General features: G+C 31.8%; 1 protein-coding gene across 6 annotated transcripts in view; it reads right to left on the bottom strand.

Moving 5' to 3' along the window:
* Positions 1 to 851: 851 nt before the first annotated feature.
* Positions 852 to 12,133, bottom strand: part of LOC103974028 (uncharacterized) — a 35,950-nt gene continuing 24,668 nt past the window's right edge. For 3 of the 6 annotated variants that reach the window (XM_009388756.3, XM_065117680.1, XM_065117681.1), the window contains 5 exons: positions 10,472 to 10,542; positions 10,287 to 10,380; positions 1,963 to 2,088; positions 1,774 to 1,863; positions 852 to 1,494 (listed from right to left, as the gene is read on the bottom strand). In XM_009388756.3, coding sequence (XP_009387031.2) covers positions 1,396 to 1,494; positions 1,774 to 1,863; positions 1,963 to 2,088; positions 10,287 to 10,380; positions 10,472 to 10,542 — 480 coding nt within the window. In that variant the 3' untranslated portion in view covers positions 852 to 1,395. Of the gene's footprint in view, positions 1,495 to 1,773; positions 1,892 to 1,962; positions 2,089 to 5,592; positions 5,650 to 10,286; positions 10,381 to 10,471; positions 10,543 to 12,133 lie in introns of those variants that run through there. The other 3 variants (XM_009388757.3, XR_010488750.1, XR_010488751.1) reach the window with 3 other exon arrangements.

Raw genomic sequence — 12,133 nt, 5'->3', positions numbered from 1 at the left:
AAGGAACAATGGTATAGTCGATAATTATATAGAGGTAGATTATTTTGGATGAAGCACTTTTATTTGCTTATACGAATGAGGCTCATATATAAGCAAGTTTTACTCGACTATTGGTTAAATTAGTGGATTAATTGGTCAAACCATAAGTTCCATAAATTATTTTAAAAATATGATATAATTATATATTATGTTATAATAAATATTATAAAATATTTTTTATAATGTAGCCAACAATAATGATAAAAGGAATGACGAGAACAAAAATATTACAAGAGGATATATTAATAATATTTGATTCGAAGGTACCGACTAATTAATCCAGTAATTTGATTCAAACGTATCGAGAACTAAATATCATTATTATTATTTTTTTATTATTATTAGACTGTTTGAAGATTCAAGTTGCAATTCCACTTCCCTTTTTTTTTGTCCCGACGAATCCAGTCCAAATTTTATGGCTACATTTGTTCTCAATATCAAGCATGTAAGATGTGACACTATATATATATATTTTTTTTCCCCTCTTGATTGTCTTACAAATGAATCATTATCGACTTCTTTTGGACATTATGTGGCTGTCATGTAACAAGTAACCATTTAGTATGCATGCATTTATTTCACATACGGCATTTGTTTGTTGTCCACATAGACCCACGTGGACCCACACAAGGACCCTTTCACATATGCAACTTAAATGTCTTACGTGGCATTTATATATATCGAGCATGTAGAATCACTATGCAAATGGTTTATTATTCAACATTCAAGTAATAACTTATGAAAATCAATATAATATCTTGTATATTTCAACGCCGCTACTACTTTAAAGTTAAATCTATAGTGTCCAATGATGAAGGAATCAAGAGACCATAAAAGATGTCTATATAATAAGATACATGTTTGCACTCCAAATCCCAACTATATCATAAAAACTTGGAGATCACATCCAACATTCTATCATCACAGGGACACACTAACTTTATCTATGGGCTTATGATAATGTCAACTATATATATGCTTCAAATCCATGCAGAAACACTTCAGACATTCTATTATGTCTAACAGTATTGAAAAGCTTCAATTCTCACATTGGCTGTATCCATCGACTCTCAGATCCTGAATCTTCCTGCATATAGGCCCTTCAATCATATTCATAGGCATCGATCAAATTTGTGAGGACCAAGACACGAGGATCTGATGGACAGGCCAGATTTGAGAATTGGAGGTTCCAACTTCTCCAGCTTTTCCTCAGACTAGGAGAGGATCCTGACACCTATCTTGATAGAGGACGGTTCAGACTATGTACTTTGAGAATGCAGCGTGATAATTTCTTTGTGCTAGCTATAGAAAGATTTATCTATAACATAATCGATACGAATTCACATTATACCATAATCATTGTGCAGCAGCCACAAGTTGCCTCATTGGGGTGAGCAACCTTGCAAGTGGAAGAGGAACATGTGCCCTTATCAAGGTCCCGTTCTCCATGAATTCCTTCAATAGATTAGGAAAATGAATTGTGTCAAAATTTGAATACAACATGAAGTAACCGATGAAGAAAATCTCAAAATTTTAAAGGATATATGCTCAATTTGTAACACTTAATTTAATATTATGAGAGAGATTTTCATGTCCAAGTCAAATTTGTAACACTTAATTTGTAATTTGTAACACTTAATTTAAAAGATGTGCGAAGCATTTCATGAGGGGCGATATCAATGTGATGTTATTTCAGTAGGCATACGTTTGTCAATGGTCAAGCATGATACTTACAGTTCTCTCTACCATTCCGACCTGATGTATTGAATTAAGAAGATCCCCTTTGTCATAGGGAATTAAAGCTTCAACTGGTACCAACGAGTCCTGTTAAGATGATCCCAAAGTTAATGGCCTACAATTGACGCAAAACAGAGTAAGTGAATCCTGAAAAGACTAGATCCTTAAGTACAGGCATATTGATACCTTAAGCTTTGCTTGAACTGCACTGGAGAATTGCTCCAACCCATCACCACTAATTGCTGATATGCATATAGCTCCTATTTGCTCTGCTTCAGATTGTAATCTTTCAGGATCATCAGCCTTGTCAATCTGCAGTAGACAGCTCCTCATAACAAAGTTATAGAACATTTTACTCACTACAAAATATTCCATAAAACTGCAACATCAACAAAGTATAAACCCATGTATATGGAAAACATGCCTCGATAGGAAATCATTAACGAAATAGTAGTTCTGAACTTCTGATAGAGAGTTGTCATTGTGCTATAAGATTATCAGTGGGATAATGATGTGACATCCCAACAATCCCTTATCAAGAAATAAGGGAAGCATGAATTTGTTTATATATGACTTGATTGACCTACTAATATGCTGAGCTAATGATTTTTAGTCCATGCGGCTAGACCCACTATGCACTAGTTATTGGGTGAATGACTTCTGTTCAAGTAAATATCAAGTCATCAACCTACAAAAATTTGGTGTTAGATCCCAAGCAAACACGAATAGCAACGGATGCAATGTTTAGATACCATTGATTTAGCTCAACACAAACCGAGAAACAAGATTGGTATTGGTCTAAAAGATGAAAGATCCAATACGAGGGGAGCTAGATATTGTACCTAGGCCCAAGATTTAAAAATTCGGAACAGCCCATACCAACCAGTAATTATCAGCCGGTACACAGACCAAGCAATTTCATTCGATACCATACCGATTGTACCACCCAGTATACCATCCCGATTGTTTATATGTACATGGATCCAACCAACACCTCCACCCTTTTAAACTTCTAAACAGCCTTTTTTTTTTTTTAATCTTAAACTCCTGATAACAAATAAAATGTACAACTAATTGAATCTAGGTTAGATAGATCCACATGGATCCAACAAAGATCATCACAGATATGATCAAAATTTGTACAGATCCAAACAATTTCCAGGTGGTCCTCAGATCTATTCTAGATTTGCACAATTTCCACCAACATCCTCGTAAAACCTAGCTCGGACCTATCCAAAATCCACATCGATGCAGCCTAGATTTACTTAGACCTAGTCTCAGTTCATGCAGACTAAGCCAAGATCAACATAGTAGGCTAAATTCACACAAATAAGTGAACTTGAACACTTGAGTAGCGAAAATACTGTATATATATATATATATATATATATATATATATATATATATATATATATATATATATATATATACACATATACATACATACATATATATATATATATATATATATATATACATACATATACATACATACATATATATACATATACATACATATACATACATATACATATATATATATAGACTAAATCTACACAGATCTAGGTACATCTGAATAAAACTGACCAAGATCTTCACAATCTTGGTTGATCTAACCTAAACCACATTTCCACTACTCAATTGTGAATGCTTTGATTGTGTTCCTATATTTGTGTCTTAACAAAGGAACAAAATACTAAACCTGATGTGGCAACACATCCATCACTTCGGACACCACAATCACTAATGGTGCTTTGACTAAAACTACATTGATTATAGTGAAGTAATAACAAGCTTAAAGTTGCATTTGGCCAGTGAATTTCGTAATGTAACCAGATGCATAAAGATCCATCAAGAAATTAGATAGGCTCTCAAGATTGAATTGAATTAATGGAAAGCTTCAAAGCAGAAGCAACAAGCACAGAGGAACTTGGTAGGTGGCATTTAAGTAGTCTATCCATAATGAGAATAAGGGTTGAGGGGTGAAGTGATGATGATCCAACGTTAGTCGTTGGCATTCATGCATCTATATGCACTATCAAGTGTACAAACAGGGAATATGATAGGGACATAGTTTTGGTCCATCCTGGAACAAACAGAAAATTACGGTGGTAATGATGATGACGGGAAGTGCTATAGCTAGTGATGGACTGCAAATAGCAGGATTGCCAAAACGAGACTATCAACGCAAATTCAGCCCCAAGCAAAGGGCATCAAAGATTTTTTCAACTCTTTTGAAAGGAAGACAACACCAAATATTACAAATACTGACTCATGACAAATTAAAAAGTGGTTCAACTCCATTTGCATCCCCCTAATGGTACTTGGGATTGGGGTTTTTAATTTCACCCAGTTCAATATTGTTCATCTGGTATTTATTTGTCAGACCGCCATCCTAGAGGTGGTTGCATGCCCAGAAGCATCTACGAGTACTTTTGGTGGACGTATCAGTGTGCAACACATTGTCAGCACAGCCCGACACATGTCCAACGTCTCCAGTCATGTATTTTTTTATTTATTTTCATTTCTATTTGTGGAACACGGCATTGCTCCCTCATGCTTCATCATGTGCGACACTACGCTCGCGTGGCCCTCACATGAGGGCCATCTGCTTTGGATTCTGCATAGAGACAAATCATTGTCACTAGGAATGAAATCTAGAGATTGTCACAAGGAAACATATATCAATTATAATTGGAGTCTAAGAAGCATGAACACGATACGGACACAACAATATACCATTTTTTAAAAAATTAGGCTATGGACACAGTCAGGACATGTATTTTTCAATATATATAATATTCAATTAATATGAGTTTTATAATATTTATACTTAAGTTTTATAAACTCGACGATGTGAACAAATAAATATCATCAAACAGATTGAAACAATTCAGATCATATAAATGAAAATATCCAAAATAAAGATTAAGTACATAAAATAATATTTAGCAATAACTAAACTCATTCTCTACATCATTATCACCTCCATTCAGTGATTCATAAGCATTATCAATAAAAATATTGTTTTTCCAACTTTGGTTCATCCAAGGGTAAATTTTCAACTTCAAGTACTCCAATATCTTCAAATAAATCTTCAAATAAGCATTGGAAAGAAGATTGAGATTACTATGAATGAATACATAATCTTTTGCACGTTGAGTCATTTTATTCCTTTTAAGAGAATTCATGAAACAATAGGTACTCTGGTTTCTCTTATAACATGATAAAGAGGACGGCTACATAAGTAACTTCAAAGTTAATGCTTGAAGGAAAAAAACAGACGAATCAAATACAACCCACCAACTTTTAGGATCCATATGGTAATGATCGTGTAAAGAATCATAATCAGTAAAGACAAGAAAAATTAGCATATTCTTTGTTGGCACGTGTTCTAATCTCAATAGTTGAATAATATCTTTTTAGACATCTTAGTTTTTCTCGAGAAATATTTGGATCTCTCTGTGAGGGTACTCGATTAGGACTTATTTATCACTAATATCTGAAATTAAAAATAAAAATAAATAATTTCATAAATATACTTAATTATGTAACAAGAATCATTAGAAATCAAAATTAATAGATATTGGGATTCAAAGAATGAACCAAACAATGAAGTGAACTATTATTTTTTGTCTAACGATGAATAAGAATTTGATAAATTATATCATAGAAAGATGAATTCATTTGATTTTTTTCTTCATATGTATATATATGTTTTTCACTTTCTCAATCATATCATTGTATGTCATGTACTAAATGAACACATGGTTTATTCATGTTATAAAATTTAAGCATATCATAAATAGGTCATACCAAATATCATCGAGCATATTTTCCTTCATAAATCTTGCTTTATCAATATCATCATCCCTATAACATGATCACTTGTCGTTAATAACAATATATTGAAGTCCACCTTTGGTAAGTTTGACCATTTAAGCATAATAATTGTTTAGGTAAAAACTGTGTCAGCTATATAGAGTATTGAGTAAGTTCAATAGCACAAACTCATTAAATATGATCAATCTTATAACATGATTCATGATCGAACTTTTTTATCATCGCAACATTACCTACAATATCAAAAATCCATCTAATTGTATAATGTGTTAACTGATTCTATTCGATATTCTTTGCTGCACAATTATTTTCCAACAATAAATTGAGAGTACGAACCACACATGGAGTTCAAACAATATTTAAAAATTATGATTCAATAATTTGCTGTGCACCCTTGCAAATTTAAAGTATTATCAGTAATAATCTATATTATGTTTTGATAACTAGCCATATTGATAAGTTATTTCATCAAATTTGAAATAAAATATTGATCCTTCATTTCTCCAATACAATCGGCTACCTTAATAAACATGGCTCCACCATCAATAAGTTAACTAAGGATCTCCTCTATGAATCGCTTCGTCTATCACATATAATGCTAACTATTTTTTCCTTTTATGTACCTTTAATCAGTCATAATACTAATAAAAGATCTCCTCTTTGTTATTTTTTTTCTAAAGGAGAGTGGTTCTCAAAAACTTATAACCATGTGATAAATAACTAAATAAAAGGATATTCACAACACAAGTAAAAGCACCAACATAATACGGATTTCTTGCTAGGTGAAATAGTAAACCAGCATATTAAAACATTTGAACTATCTCAAAATATAATTGATCACGTGATGTTGTATTAAATGCAGCTATAATACCTTTCCCTTTGTTAGTGTCACCTAAGTTTCTTTTCTTCTGATCAAATGTATAACTACTCATACAATCGAAAGAAATAGTAGAAAAGGATAACGGTACTTTTTTCGAAACACTTTGTTGTTGTTTTACCATAACTTCATTTTCTAATTTTTACATATTAGAGATATTCTTTATTGTGTTACCTTTGTGTATATGGCAATCCCTCAACTTTAATAGATGTGCTCTAACACTTGTATAAGAACTGTTTTGAGTTGATGACAAAAGTTACATTATCATGAGATATTCCTACCACGTCTATCATTAAATATAAGAAGAACAAAAGAGCTATTAATAGAACTTAACAAACTTATTTAATTTGTGTTGCATAAAATAAATATTAAAAAGAACAAAAATTGACTTCTAAAAAATATGATTCCTAAAACAACCTTTTTTAAAATATTTTAAAACATAAATAGAGATTATTTTATAAGCTAATAAATATTTAATATTTAGTCATTTTGCATATTAAGTTCAACTCCGCACAAAACAAAGTAAGATTATGGCACAACTATGTATTAGGATCTAACAAAGTTAATAGTTTTCTTTCACCTGGTTTCTTTAATTCATTATATTCTTATGTATTTCTCTAGACTTCACAAATCAACTCATGCAATACAAGCACCAAATCCAAGGACATAGGTTTCAATAGACCATTTCTGTTGTACATAAATACCAAGTGAAATGCTTTAGCCTTCCAACTATGGTACAAACAAAGGTACTCTGATATCCTTGCGATTACAAGAGATGGACACGAAAGGCATTTTACTTTTTCAATAGAAAACATATAACAATGAAGATGTCACCTGTGCAGTAGTACAAACAGTTCCACATTTGATCAGAAGAAAAAAAATTATGTTACAGTGACAAAGAGAAAGGTATTGTAGCGAAATTTAATATGATAATACGTGATCAATTACATTTTGAGATTGATAAAATGTTTTATTCTATTGGCTTATCATTTTACCTAGCAAGAAATTCATATTATGTTAGTGTTTTTACTTTTGTTGTAAATAATCCTTTATTTGGTTATTTCTCATCTGGTTATAATTGCTTAAGAATCACTCTCCTTTAGAAAGAAAAAGCAACTGAGAGGTTCTTACGACCAATTAAAAGTACATTAAATGAAAATATTCTAGTATTGTATGTGTCGAATAGAATGATTCACAAAAACCCTTAATTAACTTAATAATGGTGGAGCCATGTTTCTGAAGGAAGTCAATTGTACAGGAGAAATCAAGGATAACTATTTTATTTCAAATTTGATAAAAGAACTTATCAATGAGATTGGTCATCAAAATATAATATAAATTATTATTGATAATATTTCAAATTACATGGGTGTAGGGCATATTATTAAATCATAATTTTTTAATATTGTTTGGACTCCATGTGTGATTCATCCTCTCAATCTAGCGTTAAAAAATATTTATGCAATAAAAAATATTAAATAGATTGTTAACATATGATGGCAGTTAACATACAATGCATGTTTAACGATTTTGTGCCATTAAAGTTCACACATTTTACATTAACAATTGTTATACTTAAAAGGTTTAAACTTATCAAAGGTGAATTTCAATATGTTATTATTAACGACAAGTGATCATGTTACAGGGACAATGATATTAGTAATGCAACATTTGTGGAGGAAAAAATATTTGATGATACTTAGTGGGACAAAATAATTATATTCTTGGTTTCACTAGATCTACTTCTGATATACTTAGATTTTATGACATGGATAAAATATGTCTTCATTTAATATATGACATGTAGGGTCATATGATTGGAAAAACTAATATATATATATATATATATAAAGGAAAACAAATAGACGAATCTTCATCTTTCTATGATGTAATTTATCGAATTCCTATTCACTGTTGGACAAAGAGCAATACTCCACTATATTGTTTGGTTCATTTTTTGAATACTAATATCTACTAGTTTTGGTATTCTAGTGATATTTGTTATATAATTAAATATATTTATAAAATTATTTATTTTATTTTATATATTATATTGATGAATGAATCCTAATGGAGTACCCCACATAAAGATTCACAAGTCTCTTGATAAAGACTAAGATGTCTAAAATAATATTATTCAACTGTTGAGAAGAGAACATGTGTCATCAAAGAATAAACTAATTTCTCCAATAGAGTTATACTTTGCTGATTATAATTTTTTACACGATTGTTACCATATAGATTCTAACAGTTGGTGGGTTGTATATGATTCATCTACTCCTTCATTTCAAGCATTAGCTTTGAAGTTACTTGCAACCTTCCTCTTCATCATGTTGCAAAAGAAACTAAAATACCTATTTTTTTCATGCCCTCTTAAAAGAAATAGAATGACTCCTCAATGTAAAGAAGATTTGATATTTACACAATTTTCATCTTGTTTCCATAAGAACTCTACAGTACTTAAAGGGAAGACTAAGATGTGGAATATTGTTAAAGATAAATTTGATTTATTTGAAGACGTTGAAGTACTTGAATTTGCAAATTTATCCTTAGATGAACCAAAGATGAAAAAAATTATTTTTATTGATGATGCTGATGAATCATCAAATGAAGGTGATAACGATGTAGAGAATGAGTTCAGTGATTATTAAATATTATTTTATATACTCAATCTTTATTTTGGATACTAATATTTAGATGATTTTAATTGTTTCAACTTGTATAATGATATTTATTTGTTCACATTCCTGAGTTTATAAATTTAAAGTATAAATATTATAAAACTCATATTAATCAAATATTATATATATATTAAAAAATACGTGTGTTCTAGTTATGTCCATGTCTTAATTTTTTTTAAAATGGCTTGTCATTGTGTTTGTGTCCGTGCTTCTTAGTTTGCACTTGCAATAACTAAAAGGTAGAAGAGACGGTAAAGAGAAGAGGAGGCAGGGGTGCTGCAAGTGGCAGCCACTTACAATGGGCAGAAGAAATCAGGAGCATAAAGAGATTGAGAGTAAAGGTGGAATAAGGAATATTACTAGTGGGTACAAGGATTAAGAACAGGAAAGTAAAGAGATTGAGAGGAAAGGTGGAATAAGGAATATTACCTGTTGCTAATGCTACCTCCATCTAGGAGGAAGTGTGAGATTGAAGGGAGAGAAGGGGATAGGAAGAACCTGTCCATGACATAGTTTTCAATCCCTTGATACAAGATTTCTGTTCTATCAGAATTATAGAAAAAATAACAAGGATGTGTATTTACATTTTACCACAGGAAAGGGCCAATCCCAACCCGATCCTGATCAGATCAGTCTTCTCTTGTTTGGAAAGATGGAAAAGTTTCAAGGTAATCGATTGGATGGTTGTCTAACGAAATGTAGCCACCCAAATGCTGAATTCTTTTTAGACCAACATATATCTTTAAAGTAAGTTCTCTCAACACTTTAAGCTCTGGGAATAAAAGAACAATCCAGTGAACAAGGCATCCTCCAATGCATGGTCTAGGGTCAAAATACCCTTTAATCTGAGAATCACTTATCATGAAGATAGATTTCATCATCACAAAAAAAAAAAAAAATTATATATATATATGGGAATCAGAAGATTAAATGGCTAATCCTCCAATTATGAGCCTAAAATCCATTGGTAAAATGAATTCCATATGGATATCCAACAGCCAAAAAGCTCCTTAGATGTTAATCTATTCCCAGTAGTGAAAACAGAAAGAACAAAAAAAGTCTACATGAATAAAACTCCCTAGATCAGAACAAGTAAGATAAATGCATACCTTGTTCCACACAACTAACTTTGGTATTGATGCCACATCCAACTCTGTAAGTACTTTATCAACAGCATCTATCTGTTGATTAGCTAGTGGATGACTGGAATTTCACATCAGGAAGATAATAATCAATATGTAAACTGCCAGATAGAAGTACAAACAGAATACATAATATTATATTGAATTCATACCTGATGTCCACAACATGCACTAAAAGAGACGACTCAGATATTTCTTCTAGTGTCGCTCTAAATGCAGCTACCTGTGCAAGGACATTTACACAATATTGAAAGAGTCTTTTAAATTTAATGTTCTCAACATGTCATTGAATATCAATAAATTGCAATGTATTAATTATATTGAGTTTTCTTATCACTAGATGGCAGTATCAAATATTCAGATGTGTCTAAGAAGACATCCACGTAATTTGCATAATATATGCACATTAAGCAGTAAGGGATTCGAGTCTTGTAAGTGTCTAGCGTGCATGGTTACACAATAATTATATATGAAAGGAGAATATTTTTCTAAAAGGCAATATCAAACAAAAAATAATACTGCTGATCGGACAAAGCACTAGGCAATAAGGTTGCATTTGGGAACACATTTGCGTTTTTAATGTGCATTTAGAGAAAGGGGCTTGGGTGAATGTGTAGTTGTGAAATGATTTGAGTGTTTGGTAAGCAATAGAATAAGTGTTTGATAAAATTATATTTCAAAAGTCTATTGAATATTATATGATAATTTTACCCTTCAAACATTTTTAATATTTATTCAAAAATGAATACATATTTTTTATTTAAATTAATAAGTAAATAAATAAAATAAATAAAGAAACGTACATAATCTTACAAAATTTTGTATGGCCCATATAATATATATATATATATATATATAAATGAATATAAAATAATTTAAAGATAAATAAATAAAATTTCAAACTTGTGAGAAAAGGGGCGATGATAAAAATTGAAAGAATGGATGAGGAAACACTAAAAAATTATATTAGCATCCCATAAATGTTGAAATGCTAATACAACCTTAAGGTCGCATTAGCATTTGAGCATTTTTAATACAGCATCCAGGCCAAATATGATTTTAAAAAAGTTTACCAAACACCAATTCATATTTAAAATGTGCATTCGGCCCTTAATGTACATTTCAAATTTGTTTCCAAATGCACCCTAAATGTATGGTCTAGTATAAAGAGAAAGCAATGATTTCAAAAGGCACTCGGGCACTGGCCTAGGCACTTGGGCGAGGCGAGGCCCGAGTGCCTCATTTAATGTCCAAGCGGTGCCCCTAGGCAAGGCGAGGCCCGAGTGCCTTATTTAATGTCCAGGCGGTGCCCCTAGGCAAGGCGAGCCCAGGCGCCAGGTGCTTCGGGCGATAGCCCGAGTTAAATCAAGTGACCGAACCAACGTTTTAGGTCGAGTTCGGTCTCATTTGCATTAGTTGATTCAATCAAACCAACTAAAGCACCGATATCAGCCTCCCTCACAACTTCCCCAACCCTAACCCTGCTCGCGATTCTGCCGCCGACATTTCCTCTCTAATGTCGCTGCCCCTCTACACTGTTGTTACTCTCCACTGCCGCTACCACCATCGCTACTCGCCGCTGCCACTGCTCTCAATCAGCAACTTCGGTCTTACTCTTCTCACATCGACTCGACTTAGTATACTATTAACAGTATACTGGTAATAGTATTTTTTATTTATTAGATTATTAATATATTATTTTAATTTTCATACTGCTAATCTTTATTTATTTGAAATTATTATTAGGGTTTCAGGATAAATGGCAAGTGTACAGAGCAACTCAATAAATTCTCCAATGACATCAAAAAAAGATC

Source organism: Musa acuminata, chromosome BXJ2-7 (genome assembly GCF_036884655.1).
Source record: "Musa acuminata AAA Group cultivar baxijiao chromosome BXJ2-7, Cavendish_Baxijiao_AAA, whole genome shotgun sequence".
In the NCBI taxonomy this organism is placed as follows: Eukaryota; Viridiplantae; Streptophyta; class Magnoliopsida; order Zingiberales; family Musaceae; genus Musa; species Musa acuminata.
This window is presented reverse-complemented; position numbering and strand designations above follow the sequence as displayed.